At 44.9% G+C, this 20662-nt stretch overlaps 1 protein-coding gene across 4 annotated transcripts in view; it reads right to left on the bottom strand.

Annotated features, from left to right (window-relative positions):
- gigyf2 (GRB10 interacting GYF protein 2) overlaps positions 1-20662 on the bottom strand; it is a 45401-nt gene that overhangs the window by 21681 nt on the left and 3058 nt on the right. Inside the window, exons 3-20 of one of the 4 annotated variants that reach the window (XM_029704634.1) lie at positions 20432-20585; positions 20096-20191; positions 19783-19894; positions 19232-19340; positions 18751-18791; positions 18588-18620; positions 16380-16574; positions 15787-16016; positions 14738-14885; positions 14371-14622; positions 13899-14137; positions 8861-9005; positions 8361-8527; positions 5309-5550; positions 4778-4911; positions 4505-4605; positions 4010-4171; positions 3620-3775 (exon numbers count right to left, since the gene is read on the bottom strand). In XM_029704634.1, coding sequence (XP_029560494.1) covers positions 3620-3775; positions 4010-4171; positions 4505-4605; positions 4778-4911; positions 5309-5550; positions 8361-8527; positions 8861-9005; positions 13899-14137; positions 14371-14622; positions 14738-14885; positions 15787-16016; positions 16380-16574; positions 18588-18620; positions 18751-18791; positions 19232-19340; positions 19783-19894; positions 20096-20191; positions 20432-20585 — 2716 coding nt within the window. Of the gene's footprint in view, positions 1-3619; positions 3776-4009; positions 4172-4504; positions 4606-4777; positions 4912-5308; positions 5551-8360; positions 8528-8860; positions 9006-13898; positions 14138-14370; positions 14623-14737; positions 14886-15786; positions 16017-16379; positions 16575-18587; positions 18621-18750; positions 18822-19231; positions 19341-19782; positions 19895-20095; positions 20192-20431; positions 20586-20662 lie in introns of all 4 variants that reach the window. The other 3 variants (XM_029704635.1, XM_029704633.1, XM_029704632.1) reach the window with 3 other exon arrangements.

Consider the following 20662-nt stretch of genomic DNA (forward strand, 5'->3'; position numbering starts at 1 on the left):
TATATTTTTTTACTTTTCTTCGTGACATTTTCGGCGCGCTTCCTACATTTGGAGTAGCTGAACTGAACGCGCGAACAACAAGGAGCTATTTGGACAAATTATGGAGTTTATCGAACAAAACAACATTTATTGTGGACCTGGGATTCCTGGAAGTGCCTTCTGATGAAGATCAAAGGTAAGGGAATATTTCTAATGCAATTTATGATTTTAGATGACTCCAAAATGGCGGCTATCTGTATTGCCTAGTGTATTTTTCTGAGCGCAGTACTCAGATTATTGCAAAGTGTGCTTTCCTCGTCAAGCTTTTTTGAAATCTTTCACAGCGTTAGCATAAAGGAGATGTTCATCTATAATTCTTTGAATGACAGTTTAATATTTTATCAACGTTTATGACAAGTATTTTTGTAAATTGTGGTGCTGATTCACCGGCAGTATTTGAGGGAAAATATTTTCTGAACGTCAATGTAAATTGCTGTTTTTTTATATAAATATGAACTTTATCGAACAAAAAAATGCATGTATTGTGTAACATGATGTCCTAGGAGTATCATCTGATGAAGATCGTCAAAGGTTAGTGCTTCATTTAGCTGTGTTTTGGGTATTTGTGATGCATGTAGTTGCTTTGAAAATGGCTGTGTGGTTATTTGTGTCTATGTACTCTCCTAACATAATCTAATGTTTTGCTTTCGCTGTAAAGCCTTTTTGAAATCGGACAATGTGGTTCGATTCAGGAGAAGTGTATCTATAAAATGGTGTAAAATAGTCCTATGTTTGACAACTTTGAATTATGACATTTTGTGGTTTTGAATTTGGCGCTCTGATTTTTCACTGGCTGTTGAATAGTGTGGGACGATTGCGTTAATGAAGCTGCCAGTTGAGGATTTGGGAGGTGTCCGTTTCTTGAACTAGACACTAATGTACTTGTCCTCTTGCTCAGTTGTGCATCGGGGACTCACACTCCTCTTTCTAATCTGGTTGGAGCCAGTTTGCGCTGTTCTGTGAAGGGAGTAGTACACAGCGTTTAACCTCTCTAGGGCAGGTGGCACCAAATCGTCCCACCTACGTAACAGCCAGTTGAATCCTGTGGCGCGATATTCAAATACCATAGAAATGCTATTACTTCAATTTCTCAAACATATGACTATTTTACAGCATTTTAAAGACAAGACTCTCGTTATTCTAACCACACTGTCCGATTTCAAAAAGGCTTTACAACGAAAGCAAAACATTAGATTATGTCAGCAGAGTACCCAGCCAGAAATAATCAGACACCCATTTTTCAAGCTAGCATATAATGTCACAAAAACCCAGAAGACAGCTAAATGCAGCACTAACCTTTGATGATCTTCATCAGATGACACACCTAGGACATTATGCTATACAATACATGCATGTTTTGTTCAATCAAGTTCATATTTATATCAAAAAACAGCTTTTTACATTAGCATGTGACGTTCAGAACTAGCATACCCCCCGCAAACTTCCGGCGAATTTACTAACAATTTACTAAATTACTCACGATAAACGTTCACAAAAAGCATAACAATTATTTTAAGAATTATAGATACAGAACTCCTCTATGCACTCGATATGTCCGATTTTAAAATAGCTTTTCGGTGAAAGCACATTTTGCAATATTCTCAGTAGATAGTCCGGCATCACAGGGCTAGCTATTTAGACACCCAGCAAGTTTAGCCTTCACCAAACTCCGATTTACTATTAGAAAAGTTTGATTACCTTTCCTGTTCTTCGTCAGAATGCACTCCCAGGACTTCTACTTCAATAACAAATGTTGGTTTGGTCCAAAATAATCCATAGTTATGTTCCAACAGCGGCGTTTTGTTCGTGCGTTCAAGACACTATCCGAATGGTAAATAAGGGTCACGCGCACGGCGCATTTCGTGACAAAAGATTTCTAAATATTTCATTACCGTACTTCGAAGCATGTCAACCGCTGTTTAAAATCAATTTTTATGCCATTTTTCTCGTAAAAAAGCGATAATATTCCGACCGGGAATCTGCAATTAGGTAAACAGCCGAAAGAAAATACAGCATGGGGTCGACTCGGGCACGCGCCTAAGTCCTTTGTCCTCTGATCGGCCACTTGGCAAAGGCGATAATGTGTTTCAGCCTGGGGCTGCCTCGATATCGTTCAGCTTTTTCCCGGGCTCTGAGAGCCTATGGGAGCCGTAGGAAGTGTCACGTTACAGCTAAGATCCTCACTCTTCAATAAACAGAGACAAGAAGAACGACACCTTGTCCAGACAGGCCACTTCCTGCATGAAATCTTCTCAGGTTTTTGCCTGTCATATGAGTTCTGTTATACTCACAGACACCATTCCAACAGTTTTAGAAACTTTAGTGTGTTTTCTATCCAAAGCCAACAATTATATGCATATTCTAGTTACTGGGCAGGAGTAGTAACCAGATTAAATCGGGTACGTTTTTTATCCGGCCGTGTAAATACTGCCCCCTAGCCCTAACAGGTTTTAAGAGATCTTCAGTTTCTTTGCGATTTCTCACATGAAATAGCCTTCATTTCTCAGAACAAGAATATACTGACGAGTTTCAGAAGGAAGTTCTTTGTTTCTGGCCATTTTTGAGCTTGTAACCGAACCCACAAATGCTGATACTCAACTAGTCTAAAGAAGGCCAGTTTTAATGCTTCTTTTAATCATAACAGTTTTCAGCTGTGCTAACATAACTGCAAAAGGGTTTACTAATGATCAATTAGCCTTTTAAAATGATAAACTTGGATTAGCTAACACAACGTACCATTGGAACACAGGAGTGATGGTTACTGATAATGGACTGTACACCCATGTAGATATTCCATAAAAAATCTCCCATTTCCAGCCACAATAGTCATTTACAATGTCTACACTGTATTTCAGATCAATTTGATGGAAAAAATAATTGCTTTTCTTTCAAAAACAAGGACATTTCTAAGTGAGCCCAAACTTTTGAACGGTAGTGTACATTATGACATTTAGTGACGCTTTTGTTCGTTCTGGACTTCAGTGAGTTTTTTCCCCCGGTTGTTAAGGCACACATTTTTTTTCTGGAGGCAAGCTTAAGTTAAGAGCCGACTGCTACGCCCCTTCATCGGTGATTGGTCAACAGTAGGGATTCTTCAGTAAAGTCTTTGTTGTCATTCAACGAGACGACTCGTGCTAAATACTGCACCAAACACCTTAGATGTAAAATTGCCAGATCTCTTCGGCAAAAACGTCAAAATTAATGACATATCGTGAGTTACCTTCGATTCATTCTGACTATTTTGAGGAAGTGTATTCTGCCAACGGCGTCCCATAATGGACAAACAGTACTATTGCCGTTTTTTTCAAGCTACGGTCTTAAGGGAGTATGTGAGCACACTCGTTCAGTAAGCAGAGTTCGGCTAGGGACCAGCCGAACAGAAGCATGCTGACGCCTTTTTAGGCCATGTCATCTCCAAACCATTATTACGGATCTACAATGATCTTGAAAATAACCATCGCAGTGAGGGAGTACTTTTACATGTGATCTAAAATGAAAACTAATCCTAGATCAGCACTCCTACTTTGAGACGCTTCATGATTATGGGCCCTGATACGGTCTTTATTCTGAAGCCCAGTACCTGTTTACGGAGGAACTCTTCCCTTTGCTTCCGCTCTTCCTCCTCCCTCCTCCTTTCCTCCAGTCGGCGGAGGGCCTCCTCCTGTGCCTGCCGTTCCTCTTCCTCCTTCTGTCTGCGTTGTGCCTCCTCCTGCTCCCGCTGCCTCAACTCCTCCTCCTGTGTATAGTAAAAATCCATCAAATGAGTTGCATTAAACAGAAATCAAGGCCTCTTCTAGGAATAGACCGGCTACTGGGTCAAACTTGCAACTCTAGGCAAACATGTACTGAACATCAAAGACTAGGTGTGGTGCAGCTGAAATTCTAAACATTTCATACCAACGTCTCTAAAGCGTGGTATTATGACCATCTTATTTCAGCAGGAAACAGTCTGATTACCACCCCCCCTAACCTGTTTATGACGTGCTAGCTCCTCCTCCAGGCGTTTGCGTTCCTCCTCCTGTCGGGCCCGTAACGCTTCCTCCAGTCTTTTCCTCTCCTTCTCCTCCTCTTCCCTCTTGGCCCTCAGCTCAGCCTCATGCCGCTCCATCTCCAGTAGATGAGGAGGAGAGACCTTTAAAAAGCAAATCACATTGTATCATTTTCATAGCATTGTTTAAAAGGTAGATTCAGCGAGGCACTAATTAAACGGCAATATCAGGCTGATTTCCGCAACAACTAAGATCATTGAAATCGCAAGGCCAAACTCCACCGCTGTTTTGCTCAGGTGTGACTGTGAGAGCAAAGGGTTGTATCTCAGTATCTGTGGTGCTGAATCTAGTCTAGCTTAAAAAAAAAAAGTGTTTCAAATGTTCCTATTCCCCCATTCATTGAGCCCAACCCCTGAGCACTACGTCTAGATCTGAAACTAAGGATTGCATACGTATAGACAATACGGTGCTCTTACTTTAGCAGCCTTGTTCTTCTCCAGCTGTTGCATCTGTTCTATGGTGGGGGCCTGGGCCATGGAGTCTATGGGCAGATCCCACACACTGCTGCCCTCCCACGCTACACAGGACACAAAACAGACAGTCAGGCCATTATAGATCATACAATTGAGGTTTTTCTTCTTTTTGTAAATTGAGGTTCAGATCCTCAAACTACCAAAAGCTCTATATGCTATAAAACATCAGCCAAAACAAATTCTGTGCAAGTTTGTGTGTTCTGGGTTGAGACGTACCACTTGGGGCAGGTTGCTGGATGTTTGGTGTGCAAGAGACCTGAGAGGAGGGGTGCTGCATTTCCCACACAGAACCCTGGGAGTCTGGTACAGACATGGACCGCGTCACCGGAGGTAAGAGACTCTCGGATGTTCTAGACAGGGAGACCGACAGAGAAACAAGTTACATTACCAACATTAACACAATCGACATTGCATTATCTGTATGTGTGATGTCATCTTGAGGGCTTGAGGTATTGCTGTGTGTGTGTGAGGGATCTACAAGATGACGTTTCACCTAACTACAGATCTAGGATCAGTTTCCTCTCCCCCAATTCTAAACTTAACCATTAGTGGGGAAAATGCTATACTGACCCAAGATTAGTGTCAAGGGGCAACTTCACCCTACTCTGTGTTAATGTGTGCCTGACATGTTCTCGGACACTGGTATTACTGTAGGTGTGTGTGTGTGCTTACGTACAGTATGCTCCGCTGACCTCATCTTAAGGGCCTGGTACTGCAGTAGAGGTGTGTGCGCACGGGTACGCTTACGTGTGTTCCGCTGACCTCATCTTCAGGGCCTGATATTGCTGGAGGAGCAGGTTGATCTGCTGCTGCTGTTGCTGCTGCTGCTGGTGTGGCGCTGAGCTGAGGGCCTGGGCTTTCTGCTGGGCCAGGGCCTGGGCATACTGCTGCCTTAACAGGTACTGGTACTGCAGCTGCTGCAGCTGGTACAGGTTGAGGGCAGTCAGCTCCTGCTGCAGTTTCAGACGCTCCTGGTCCCCAGCGTCACCCTGTGAACACAGACGGAGAGTTAGACATGGGGATCGGCAAGCGGACGACCCCCTTGGATGCGTTCAACATGGCACAACGTTGTGGAGTGCAATACATGTACAGCTAACACGCCTCTGACTTGTAGAATAAATAACTTCAACATTTTCCTTCTGAAGTGCAGGCGGCCAACACAAACTTGCTTTGTCTTGACAACGAGAAGACTAAAGTGGTCGAGGGTGCGTCCGAATAATTTTGAATTGCCTATAGAACTATTTTTATTTAACCTTTATTTAACCAGGTAGGCTAGTTGAGAACAAGTTCTCATTTGCAACTGCGACCTGGCCAAGATAAAGCATAGCAATTCGACACATACAACAACAGAGTTACACATGGAATAAACAAAACATGCAGTCAATAATACAGTAGAACAAAAGAAAACAAAAAGTCTATATACAGTGAGTGCAAATGAGGTAAGTTAAGGCAATAAATAGGCCATGGTGGCGAAGTAATTACAATATAGCAATTAAACACGGAAATGGTAGATGTGCAGAAGATGAATGTGCAAGTAGAGATACTGGGGTGCAAAGGAGCAAGATAATGAATACAGTATGGGGACGAGGTAGGTAGATGGGCTGTTTACAGATGGGCTATGTACAGGTGCAGTGATCTGTGAGCTGCTCTGACAGCTGGTGCTTAAAGCTAGTGAGGGAGATATGAGTCTCCAGCTTCAGAGATTTTTGCAGTTCGTTCCAGTCATTGGCAGCAGAGAATTGGAAGGAAAGACGACCAAAAGAGGAATTGGCTTTGGGGGTGAACAGTGAGATATACCTGCTGGAGCGTGTGCTACGAGTGGGTGCTGCTATGGTGACCAGTGAGCTGAGGTAAGGCGGGACTTTACCTAGCATAGACTTGTAGATAACCTGTAGCCAGTGGGTTTGGCGACGAGTATGAAGCGAGGGCCAGCCAACGAGAGCGTACAGGTCGCAATGGTGGGTAGTGTATGGGGCTTTGGTGACAAAACGGATGGCACTGTGATAGACTGCATCCAGTTTATTGAGTAGGGTATTGGAGGCTATTTTATAGATACCATCACCAAAATCGAGGATCGGTAGGATGGTCAGTTTTACGAGGGTATGTTTGGCAGCATGAGTGAAGGATGCTTTGTTGCGAAATAGGAAGCCGATTCAAGATTTAATTTTGGATTGGAGATGCTTAATGTGAGTCTGGAAGGAGAGTTTACAGTCTAACCAGACACCCAGGTATTTGTAGTTGTCCACATATTCTAAGTCAGAGACGACCAGAGTAGTGATGCTGGACGGGCGAGCAGGTGTGGGCAGCGATCGATTGAATGGCATGCATTTAGTTTTACTTGCGTTTAAGAGCAGTTGGAGGCCACGGAAGGAGAGTTGTATGGCATTGAAGCTCGTCTGGAGGTTAGTTAACACAGTGTCCAAAGAAGGGCCAGAAGTATACAGAATGGTGTCGTCTGTGTAGAGGTGGATCAGAGAATCACCAGCAGCAAGAGCAACATCATTGATATATACAGAGAAAAGAGTCGGCCCAAGAATTGAACCCTGTGTCACACCCGTAGAGACTGCCAGAGGTCCGGACAACAGGCTCTCTGATTTGACACACTGAACTCTGTCTGAGAAGTAGTTGGTGAACCAGGTGAGGCAATCATTTGAGAAACCAAGGCTGTTGAGTCGAAAGCCTTGGCCAGGTCGATGAATACAGCTGCACAGTAATGTCTCTTATCGATGGCGGTTATGATGTCGTTTAGGACCTTGAGCGTGGCTGAGGTGCACACATGACCAGCTCTGAAACCAGATTGCATAGCGGAGAAGGTATGGTGGGATTCGAAATGGTCGGTAAAACTGTTTGTTAACTTGGCTTTCGAAGACCTTAGAAAGACAGGGTAGGATAGATATAGGTCTGTAGCAGTTTGCGTCTAGAGTGTCACCCCCTTTGAAGAGGGGGATGACCGCGGCAGCTTTCCAATCTTTGGGAATCTCAGACGATACGAAAGAGAGGTTGAACAGGCTAGTAATAGGGGTTGCAACAATTTCGGCAGATCATTTTAGAAAGAGCGTCCAGATTGTCTAGCCCGGTTGATTTGTATGGGTCCAGATTTTGCAGCCCTTTCAGAACATCAGCTATCTGGATTTGGGTGAAGGAGAAATGGTGGGGGCTTTGGCGGGTTGCTGTGGAGGGTGCCGGACAAGTGAACCGGGATAGGGGTAGGTGGAAAGCATGGCCAGCCGTAGAGAAATGCTTATTGAAATTCTCAATTATAGTGGATTTATCGGTGGTAACAGTGTTTCCTAGCCTCAGAGCAGTGGGCAGCTGGGAGGAGGTGCTCTTATTCTCCATGGACTTTACAGTGTCCCTGAACTTTTTTGAGTTAGTACTACAGGAAGCAAATTTCTGTTTGAAAAAGCTAGCCTTGGATTTTCTAACTGCCTGTGTATATCTGTTCCTAACTTCCCTGAAAAGTTGCATATCACGGGGGCTATTCGATGCTAATGCAGAACGCCACAGGATGTTTTTGTGCTGGTCAAGGGCAGACAGGTCTGGAGTGAACCAAGGACTATATCTATTCCTAGTTCTACATTTTTTGAGTGGGGCATGCTTATTTAAGATGTTGAGGAAGGCTCTTTTAAAAGAATAGCCAGGCATCATCTACTGACAGGATGAGGTCAATGTCATTCCAGGATACCCCGGCCAGGTCGATTAGAAAGGCCTGCTCGCAGAAGTGTTTATTATCAAGATTATTTGACAATATTTCAAAGTAGTGAATGCTAGATGGAGCTCAGGTGTGTGTGATGGTTACCAGTAAGGGTGGCGGTGCTGGTCCAGGGGCGAAGGGGACCCTGCCCCACATTTTGATGATCTCCCCCAGGGGTTGGAAGACCTCGTCACAGCCTCTCTTCACCAGCAGGGTCATTGTGAAGTAGCCTGCCTGGAACCACTCTGTCATCTCCGGGTTACTGAATGGACCTGGAGAGGGGGAGATGATTACACTTAACAAATGTCACTTTTACATTTGTCCATTAATTATTTTTTTTATGTTTTAAATGAAAGTTGTTCTGAGTCTGACTATTTCAAATTATATTCCAGGGCTGTACAAACCCTTCGAATCAGATTCATAATTTACTTTATACCATGAAATGCACGTGTATGCACTCTGAGCAGTCCGCGCCATTGATAATCGATAAAGAACCCAGTCTCTCTCCAGCAGTGGTGACTAGTTGAAATGATACTGGTTGCAGAGCATGCAGATTTTCATTCAAAGAAGCCCCCCCCTCCCTTCACTCTCTCCCTCTGTCTTACCCTGCATCTCTCCCTGGGGGTCTTTATAGAACCACTTCAGAGCAGCCTCATGTGTGAGCGGCAGGCCAGCTGGTTTGGGTGCTGAGCTCTTGGCAGCCAGCCGGTCGTCACTGTCCTGTAGATACGCCACCATCTTCTCTGCTTCCTTCACAAGTAGAGACAGTGAAAACGGGAAGAGTGAGAAAGAGATGGGGGTGAACGTAGACACCTTTATTGTACATTCAAAGGGTACATGTAGAGCAGGGCTCGACATTAATTAACACTTGTGTCCGGGACAAGTGAAACAAATTGTTGGACAAGTAGAATATAGATTTAAGTTATACATTTAAAATAAATATATAAATTACTCGTTCAGAGTTGTATCAAAATGTGTCCTCCGAATGCAATGTGTTGTGCACTGTTCTCCCAACATCTGCAGAGCGCATCGGAGTAGAATCATGTATTGTATTGACAGGCACCGCTTTGGCCAGAGAAAAAAAAATATTGTAATGATGCTATTCTTTAGTCCAGGGGTATTCAAATCTTACCCTACGAGGTCCGGAACCTACTGGTTTTCAGTTGTACCTGATAATTAATTACACACGCGCCACCTGGTGTCCCAGGTCTAACAATGGTGAACAATGAAAAAAATGCAGTGGAACTGGCTTCAAGGTCCAGAGTGGAGTTTGAGGGCTGTAGTCTTAATCTGTTTTTTAAACTATTATTAGTTCCCGAAGATGTTAATGAGCCATTTAATTTATTTATCACACGCACATATAGCCTAGTTCGAGCGGAACGTCAACTGTCGTGCGGCAAGAGAGCGCAACTCCTCATACAGCCGATTGCTTTCCACGCAACAATGTGTTCAAGTAAGTCCAGTCACTGCGCAACATTCCTAAATGCCATCTCGGGAAGAGACCGCCATCACTTGAAAAGAACGGGATCCCAGCATTCCAGTGCTGTATGATTTATTTCTCAACTCCAAATACTGAGCAATTGGCAGCGTTTCACAAATCAGTGCCTGGCTCATCGTCCATTCGCCATTCAACTGAATAAAGGGTAGGCCTATATCCAGTGTAAAATTCACACAATTATACTATTTGTATAACACTGATCTCACTAATGATTAGCCCATTGCGGTAAACAATGCAGAGGAGCAACACCATGCTTAAGCCATGCTTAAGCCATGTAGCCACTATGATGCATCAGGATACATGTGATAGGCTAATGCTTTTTGCTAAAAGACTACACCTGCCTGATAATATGGACCATGTATAGGCTCTAAATATATTACTTTCATCAATACAGTGCATTTGGAAAGTCTTCAGACCCCTTCACTTATCCCACATTGTTACATTAAAGGAATATTCTAAAATGGATTAAATAGTTTTCCCCCCCTCATCAATCTACACATAATACCACATAACAAAGCAAAAACAGGTTTCTAGAAAGGCTTCTAACTTAAATATCAAAATTACATAAGTATTCAGACCCTTTTTTCAGTACTTTGCTGAAGCACCTTTGGCAGCGATTACAGCCTCGAATCTTCTTGGGTATGACGCTACAAGCTTGGCACACCATGACTCCAACACCATCATTAAATTTGCAGATGACACAACAGTGGTAGGCCTGATCACTGACAACAACGAGACAGCCTACAGGGAGGTCAGAGACCTGGCCGTGTGGTGCCAGGACAACAACTTCTCCCTCAACGTGGTCAAGACAAAGGACATGATTGTGGACTACAGGAAAAAGAGGACCGAGCACGCCCCCATTCTCATCGACGGGGCTGCAGTGGAGCAGGTTGAGAGCTTCAAGTTCCTTGGTGTCCACATCACCAACAAACTAACATGGTCCAAGCACACCATGACAGCCCCCCCCAGGAGACTGAAAAGATTTGGCGTGGGTCTTCAAATCCTCAAAAGGTTCTACAGCTGCACCATCAAGAGCATCCTGACTGGTTGCGTCCCTGCCTGGTATGGCAACTGCTCAGCCTCCGACCACAAGGCACTACAGAGGGTAGTGCGAATGGCCCAGTACATTACTGGGGCCAAGCTTCCTGCCATCCAGGACCTCTACACCAGAAGAAGGCCCTAAAGATTGTCAAAGACTCCAGCCACCCTAGTCATAGACTGTTCTCCCTGCTACCACACGGCAAGCGGTACCGGAGTGCCAAGTCTAGGTCCAAGAGGCTTCTAAACAGCTTCTACCCCCAAGCCATAATACTCCTGAACATCTAGTCAAGTTGCTACCCAGACTATTTGCAACCCCCCCCCCCCCCCCCCCCCTCCCCACTGCCACTCTCTGTTGTCATCTATGCATAGTCATTTTAATTAACTCTACATACTACCTCAACTAACCGGTACCCCCATGTATGTATGTATGTATGTATGTATGTATGTATGTATGTATGTATGTATGTATGTATGCATGTATGCATGTATATAGTTCAAGTCCGGGCTCTGGCTGGGCCACTCAAGGACAATCAGACGTGTCCCAAAGTCACTCCTGCGTTGTCTTGGCTGTGTGCTTAGGGTCATTGTCCTGTTGGAAGGTGAACCTTTGCCCCAGTCTGAGGTCCTAAGCGCTGTGGAGCAGGTTTTCATCAAGGATCTCTGTACTTTGCTCTGTTCATCTTTCCTCCAGATGTGACGCTTGGCATTCAGGCCAAAGAGTTCAAATCTTGGTTTCATCAGACCAGAGAATCTTGTTCGTCATGGTCTGAGAGTCGTTTAGGTGCCTTTCGCCAAACTCCAAAATGGGCTGTCATGTGCCTTTTACTGAGGAGTGACTTCCATCTGACCACTCTACCATAAAGGCCTGATTGGTGGAGTGCTGCAGAGATGGTTGTCCTTCTGGAAAGTTCTCCCATCTCTACAGAGGAACTCTGGAGCTCTGTCAGAGTGACCATCAGGTTCTTGATCACCTCCCTGACCAAGGACCTTCTCTCGATTGCTCCGTTTGGCCGGGCGGCCAGCTCTAGGAAGAGTCTTGGTGGTTCCAAACTTCTTCCATTTAAGAATGATGGAGGCCACTGTGTTCTTGGGGACCTTCAATGCTGCAGACATTTTTTGGTACCCTTGCCCAGATCTGTGCCTTGACACAATCCTGTCTTGGAGCTCTACGGACAATTCCTTCAACCTCATGGCTTGGTTTTTGCTCTGTCATGGACTGTCAACTGTGGGACCTTATGTAGACAGGTGTGTGCCTTTCCAAATCATGTCCAATCAATTGAATTTACCACAGGTGGACTCCAATCAAGTTGTAGAAACATCTCAAGAATGATCAATGGAAACAGGATGCACCCGAGCTCAATTTCGAGTCGCATAGCAAAATGTCTGAATACTTATGCAAATAAGGTTTCTGTTTATTATTAATACATTTGCAAAGTTTTCTAAAAACCTGTATTGGGGGTATTGTGTGTAGATTGATGAGGGGAAAAAAGTACATTTATTTTAGAATAACGCTGTAACGTAACAAAATGTGCAAAAGGTGAACGGGTCTAAATACTTTATTTATGAACTGTAAATCTGCTATTGGAACTGACCCATGCTTCCTTAGTGTCCTTCATATTTGTTATTTCTCGTAGGGTTTTTCGGAGTATTACATTGTTATTGATTATTGCATTGTATTTGGTTGGTAATTGTAATGTTTACATCCTCCAGGAGAGCTACTGGGTGTGTAGGCTTTTGTTCGTGCCCCACTCATTGTTACAATTTTTTTTTTAAAGCAGCAGCTCAACAGGACCTTGATAGGTGGACTCAGGTATTTGAGCAGGGCTGTATCCAAAGCCTGTACACCCAGTAGCTCTCCAGATGGCTTGACCACGTGTTTTATACAGTAGCCTAACAGTGCAATTATTTTACTTGATGGGGGTAAAGCTCCTTGCTTAAGAGCACAACAGCAGGAGATTTTACATGGGATCCAAAAATGTTTGTCTAGTCCTGTAGAGCATCATGATAGTATACAGTATCACAAAACAAACACCACTAGCTCAGCTTATCCCAGAGGAATATACAGAACGGCAATAACGTGTTTTCCATTTCATTACAATTCAATGAACATCCTCTCCGTATTCTTGGCGTGTTTCAGAAGTGAACCCACACTGCACTTTTCATATCCAGAGATGCTCCAAATTCAGTTTCACCAAAACCAGCTTGTTAACAATCCCTATCCTGCTCAACACGCAGCTCTGCAACCAACTAACTCCTACTAGAAACCGCCATTAGCTAGGTTTCCATTTACTTGTCCAGTAATTTCTTTCGTCAACATTTAGAAAGTCCGGATGGAAAGTAGATGTGCCAATTGGCTGCCACAGTGAGTTTCCATTGAACTGTCATGTAGATCAAAACAGTTGGACGTAATGATGTCACACCTAAAACTAAAAAAATATGCAAAAAAGAACTGAATTGAAATAAAAATGAAGTGGTTGAAGTGTTTCCACTATCCATATAGACAAATAGTTTATTAATAAAGTGACAGCCTATATGCCCTGCCCACCCATCTGTTTCATGTCTCAATAGCCTGCAAAAGCCAGCATGGATAGAATGCAGGAATTGACTAATATTTGCCATACCTTATTCTAATAATTCTCATGTGCCTACTTATTATGGCCAGAGTCCGTGCCATAGTGTAACATGCAGTCATAGTAGAGATCTCAAACAATTTCATGGTCAAACTTCAAATTGCAATTCAAAGCAACTCAGGCATTCTTGAAAGTCAAGACAATCCTCATCTAGCAAATAAACATTATTATAGTTTAATAAATGGATTTTGCAAGCAACACGCTTTTATAATTACATGTGGTGGAGCTTTATAGTTATGTGATAACATCACGTGCCCCACTTACTTTCATAATTATTCACCAATCAATTTATTAGAAAAGAAATCAATTTCCATCATTTGTCGCAATAAACTTAAATAAAATAAATTATTCTTCTGAAAAATGATCCTACGTCTGCCGTGTCTATTACAAATGTCGCAATAATTTTACTTGCTGCACAGCTTTTGTCAAATAAACCTGGGCCAATAGAAACCTGCCTACTGTCTGTCTACTTACCTGTTCAAAGTGCTTCAGTCTCTCATCTTCAACCATGGTGTGGTGTGGTGGCATGACCGTGGGTCTTCCAATAGGAGCCATGAGGCCCGTGCTGGGGGCCATAATGTTGGGGGTCATGATAGACGTGCTCTGAGCCATGAGGCTGGTGCTGAAGGGCAGCGGGACGGGCATAGCCACGGGCACATCCGGGGGCTTCTGCTGCATCTGGATGGTGGACGAAGGGGCCGACACTGGAGACACTGGACAGGACAGAGGGTGTAGGGTTAGTCTGTCACAGATGGAGGTGGAGCTTCTAGATACTATGTGCAGGTGACAACCTCAAACTACATGCAATCCTGAGTGTGTATATTTGAAGCACAAGGTTACTGGAGGAAATACCATTGTCAATTACAATGTGTCATCAATCAGCCTTTAGCGGGCACAAATGTGGCAGATTTGACTGTACTCCTCCCCTGCTCTTGTGTAAGCCTACCTGTGAGAGTGTGTGCTGCGGTGTGGGGGATGGGGAGGGACTCCAGCATTGTGTTGGACATGGGCATCGACATGGGGACGTGCAGGGGGACTTTGTTGGCCTCTGGCTTGTGTTCCGGGGCTGGGGGTCGCTCAAGTGGCCTCTCAGGCTCCTCTGCTCTGTCGGGCTGGCTGGGGGGCAGCAGAGGGGCGGCAGGCCGGGGTTCTGGAGGCGAGGGAGCAGGCGGCGCCTCCACTACCCCTCTCCCCACATCTGGGAAAAGAAACAAGACAAGATACCTTCATTGATGTTCTCTCTCCACAGTTTACTACTGGGAGAAAAAAAAGATACAGTATGCCGGACATAGTTTCTACTCCTCTTAACTCACCCTGTTTTCTGTCGGGGTCTCTCCTTGCCTCTCCGTCTGGGTTTTTGGTCTCCCGGGGCTGTCCGTCCTCCTCAAGGCCCTCGTCACACTCCTCCAGGGGTCTGAAGTCCAGCTCTGCCTCCTCCAGGATGGGCTCCTTGGGAGCTTTCTGTGGAAGAGAAATATATACTGTATACACACGAATTGTCATGAAAGTCTCCATATGTCCTTCGCATAGCAGCCTTGCATTCACAGTGCTCCGTGTGCCACAGTGTTCCGTGTGCCACAGTGCGCCACAGTGCTCCGTGTGCCACAGTGCGCCACAGTGCTCCGTGTGCCACAGTGCGCCGTGTGCCACAGTGCTCCGTGTGCCACAGTGCTCCACAGTGCTCCGTGTGCCACAGTGCTCCACAGTGCTCCGTGTGCCACAGTGCTCCTTGTGCCATACTTTTTGTAATAGCTGCAAACAAATTGCCCATCGGGGAAAACAAATAATCATTGCATATCTACTCAATAGACCTCAAACATGTGTGCAGGTCCTACTTAATTTCTTCAACCTTTATTTGTCCCAGCACCCATTAAAGGAATGCTATGGGATTTTGGCAATGAGGCTCTTTAACTGCTTCCCAGGAGTCAGATTAACTCGTGGATACCATTTATTATATCTCTGCATGTGGTTTGAAGGAAGTTGCTAATTAGCGTTAGCGCAATGACAAAGTCTATGGGTATCTGCTAGCAGCTACCGAGTTGCGCAGCGGTCTAAGGCACTGCATCTCAGTGCTAGAGGCGTCACTACAGACCCTGGTTCGATCATTTGTTCTTATCTTACTTGCCTAGTTAAATAAAAGTTCTAATAAAATTACAATAAATAAAGTCATTGTGCTAACGCTAGTTAGCATTGGCTCACAAAACTACCTCTAACTTTCTTCATACTAGACACAGAAACATACAAAATGGTATCCACAAGTTCATCTGATGCTGGGGAAGTAGATAAAGGGCATCATTGCAAAAATCCCGAAGCATCCCTTTAACAAGTGATGTTTGTTTGACTATATGGAGTTCACACTCACTCGAACCTTGAGCGAGAGGAAGGCTCCGGAGGAATCGAAGGTGCCCGTCTCCTCCTCAGCGTCCTCCAGGCACCACTCTGGCAGGCTGCCCCCATCCTCCTCCAGGCTGCCACTGCCTGACCGGGGACGCCTGTAGCCGCGCTCGTCCTCTCTGGCGTCGAACGGGAACCGGCGCTGCCGTGGCTGCTCCACCGGGTGCACCTCTCGCCGCACTGCCGACCGCAGCCCGTCTGAGGAGAGGAGCGGTTTAGAGACCCTGTCACTCAGCTTTACCCCAGGCATTCTCTCACATTGAAGCCCACTACTTTAGATCAATGTGATACTTTTTTGGGGGGGATGTTATTGTGTGTCTGAATGGATTCCAGTACTCCCTGTTGAAAACCCATTCTCTTAGGTGTCCTAAACAAGAGACATATTGACAAGCTATTTTACAGGACTGTAGTATGATTTGAGGTGTCCGTTGTGATTTAAGAGTTCAGAATAAGACTGCCTTTTTAAAAATCAACCTGTAGCGCGTTAGGACTGCAATTAAAACCACCGCCTGCCAACGGGACAATATGGTGGCAGCAGTGTTGGATCACTACAGGGCACACCTGGACTCGGGGGGCACCACCGGTCGCTGTCGCGTCGCAAGGCACCCGCCAGGCGCCAGCCCCCCTCGTCACCGTCCTCACCATTTGCTTCGTCGCGGGACGTGCGCCAGTTCTCACTCTCTGAGCGTGTAAAATCGTGCTTCCTCACAGGCAGGCCTCCCACGCCGGTCCCAACATCCTCGTAGTTAGCACGGACTGGAGAGGGAAAACAATTGAATAACTTGAATTTAATTCATAACAAGGGGAACATCAAGTTCAACATTTTATTTATTTTTACTCAATTACATATGTAGCAATACATAATCTTTTAGCCTGACACTGTCTCTGATGACAATAAATAAGTGATGAGATTGTCTAAACATTTGTAGCACTGTATCGTTGCCTGATTAAGCAATGTACAGCATTACAGTTAGGCCCTTGTGAAGTACGCATTTACCCTCAGTTATAGCATAGAAAATAGAAACTCAGAAAAAAATAGAAACGTCCCTTTTTCAGGACCCTGTCTTTCAAAGATAATTCGTAAAAATCCAAATAACTTCAAAGATCTTAATTGTAAAGGGTTTAAACACCGTTTCCCATGCTTGTTCAATGAACCATAAACAATTAATGAACATGCACCTGTGGAATGGTCGTTAAGACACTAACAGCTTACAGACGGTAGGCAATTAAGGTCACAGTTATGAAAACTTAGGACACTAAAGAGGCCTTTCTACTGACTCTGAAAAACACCAAAACAAAGATTCCCAGGGTCCCTGCATGAATGTGCCTTAGGCATGCTGCAAGGAGGCATGAGGACTGCAGATGTGGCCAGGGCAATAAATTGCAATGTCCGCATTGTGAGACACCTAAGACAGTGCTACAGGGAGACAGGACAGACAGCTGATCGTCCTCGCAGTGGCAGACCACGTGTAACAACACCTGCACAGGATCAGTACATCTGAACAGCACACCTGCGGGAAAGGTACAGGATGGCAACAACAACTGCCTGAGTTACACACGGAACACACAATTCCTCCATCAGTGCTCAGACTGTGCGCAATAGGCTGAGAGAGGCTGGACAGAGGGCTTGTAGGTCTGCTGTAAGGCATGTCCTCACCAGACATCACCGACAACAACGTCGCCTACGGGCACAAACCCACCGTCGCTGGACCAGACAGGACTACCAAAAAAATGTGTTTCACTGACGAGTCGCAGTTTTGTCTCACATGGGGCGATGGTCGTGTTTATCGTCGAAGGAATGAGCATTACACCAAGGCATGTACTCTGGAGCGGGATCGATTTGGAGGTGGAGGGTCCGTCATGGTCTGGGGGAGGTGTGTCACAGCATCATCGGACTGAGTTTGTTGTCATTGCAGGCAATCGCAACGCTGTGCGTTAGAGGGAAGACATCCTCCTCCCTCATGTGGTACCCTTCCTGTAGGCTCATCCTGACATGACCCTCCAGCATGACAATGCCACCAGCCATACTGCTCGTTCAGTGCGTGATTTCCTGCAAGACAGGAATGTCAGTGTTCTGCTATGGCCAGCGAAGAGCCCAGATCTCAATCCCATTGAGCACATCTGGGACCTGTTGGATCGGAGGATGAGGGCTAGGGCCATTCCCCCCAGAAATGTCCGGTAACTTGCAGGTGCCTTGGTGGAAGAGTGGGGTAACATCTCACAGCAAGAACTGGCAAATCTTGTGCAGTCCATGAGGAGATGCACTGCAGTACTTAATGCAGCTGGTAGCCACACCAGATACTGACTGTTACTTTTGATTTTGACCCCCCTTTGTTCAGGGACACATTATTCCATTTCTGTTAGTGACGTGTCTGTGGAACTTGTTCAGTTTATGTCTCAGTTGTTGAATCTTATGTCCATATGTAACCGATGTGAAATGGCTAGTTAGTTAGCGGTGGGTTTCCCCTTGCGTTGCAAGGGCCGTGGCTCTTGTGGCGCGATGGGTAACGATGCTTCGGTGGGTGTCAGTTGTTGATGTGTGCAAGGGTCCCTGGTTCGAGCCCGGGTTGGGGCGAAGAGAGGGACGGAACCTACACTGTTACACATACAAATATTTACACATGTTAAGTTTGCTGAAAATAAACGCAGTTGACAGTGAGAGGACATTTCTTTTTTTGCTGAGTTTATATTCTTTGGAGAAACAGCATCTAGTTCCCCTTGACAAGAAAGGGACGTGTATAAGTGCAAGGGCGTGGAGGGCAAACTTACTATGATTCATCGGAAAGTGGGCAGGAGCAACTTCTGCCAAGTCAATGGAGACAGAGGAGCGACAAAGAAAAATAAATGATTACCTGTAAATGCTGTAACCGACATTTAAGTACATTACATTCATACTGCATAGATTACTTGATTAGAAAGTATTGACACAAACCTGACTCTTTTCTTCCTGGCTTTTCAAACCTTCTGTCTCCCCTAGATGGGGAGAAAATAGACTCAGCGTGACTTTGAAAAAAGAAAAGGAAAAAAGACAAAAAGGATGACTGAGCATGCAGGTAAAAACAGACAAAGCAACATGACAATATGTAAATCTCATAAAACAAATGGGTTTAGACCAGGGCTCTCAAACCCTGTTCCTTCAGAGCTACCTTCCTGTTGTAACTAACCTGATTGTGCATCAACCAGCTAACTATTAGAATCAGGCTAGAATAGGGTTTGAGTGAAAACCTACAGGATGGTAGATCTCCTAGAACAGGGTTGGAAAGCCATGGTCCAGACCATTCTCATTCCACTAGCCTGGAAACCAACTTAAGATGCACCCACTCAACATTTGCATAAATCATCCATTGAAGTCAAAGGTTAATGTGCGTAAAATTCCAGTTGCGCTTGTGTCTCTAGTGAGGGTAGTCCATTACCTCTCCTCCCAGCTTTGGGAGCGGTGCATCTCCCTGCCTCCGCGGCCAAAGCCTCCCTCCACGTCATCAAAACTTCTTTGGTAAAACCCTCCGTCTCCTCTACCCCGTCCTGCCAGATACACATTTTAAATACTTTATTGGAATCCACAAATCACACTACACTCGAGAAGGATTAGAACAAACACATACACTACACTTTAATGTTGGCGCTAGCTGGTGATGATGAATTCAACCAGCTACGATAGCTTCTACTGACAGAGGCATAATCAAGCGTAGAAACAGAGTGATACTGTTAATTCCCTTCTGTGCAGCTGGCGCAAGATTGTTAACATTCTTAAGGGTGGGTCTCAGTCAATATAATCTAAAGTGGGTTCCTCTCCTTTCCTTAAAATCAGCACTGACTAAAATAATTTAACAGTTGAAAGCAACTGTATGCTTTGCCTTCTACATAACACTTTCAGCGAGACTGTTTTCAGATGAAGAAGAGACAAGCAAAGTCACGTTAGACTATTGGGATGCACACATTGACACAACAAGACACTCCACCTCACCTCTTCCCCGTGAAGTACTTCGACCCCTCGGTGCCCCTGGCCCCACCGGACCCCCTCCTCTTCCCATCAGCCTGAGCACCGCTGCACTGTTTACAGACATGGAGAAATTTCTCTGTGGGGGGAGATAGAGGGAAAAAGAGGGGGATGAAGAAAGAGAGGGAGACTGACAAGACTTTAAAAAGACATGTCTATGGCCAACAATTATACTTATTAGGTTAGCAACAAAATGGGTAAGAACACTGAGAAAGGCATAGTTGTCATTTTGCATATTCATTCTAGCATGGCCTCCTATATGAACAGTGAAAGCACCAACCTGCTCTTCCTCTGTAAAAGCTACAAGTGCCAGCGGTGGCAGGGGCTCCTCTTGTAAAATGGGCAGAAAATCCTTATCATGTAGGTCTACAGGGATCTGATAAGGAGATGAAAAGGAGAAAAAAAGTCTATGAGCCATTGCAATGTCAGGTTTTAATACACAAATTACAGGAAAGTGCCATTATATATTTGAATGTAAAAAAAAGGAAGAATTACTCCACAAAAGGATACATCTAAATGTCACACTTTTTAGAACATGCCGATACAAGTCACTTTATTTGTATGGCAATCATATATTTCTGTATCCTTTTAGAACATCAGAATTCATATGCCTCACCTCCCTATCCTTGACATAAAGTGCTAGCATTTCTTCTCTCCCGTAGCGGTAGTCCGCAAGTTTATACTTTGGCAATGCAGGAGAGAGTGGTGGTGAGGTGGCAACGCTACTGCTGCTACCACCCCCATGGCCACCCCCAGACAGGGCCCGGAGCCTGGGGAAAAGGGAGAGGGGGAGGGGAGGAATAGGAAAAGGGACAGAAGGAGAAAGACAAAAGTGAAGTTGAGGACA

This window comes from Salmo trutta, chromosome 21 (genome assembly GCF_901001165.1).
Source record: "Salmo trutta chromosome 21, fSalTru1.1, whole genome shotgun sequence".
In the NCBI taxonomy this organism is placed as follows: domain Eukaryota; kingdom Metazoa; phylum Chordata; class Actinopteri; order Salmoniformes; family Salmonidae; genus Salmo; species Salmo trutta.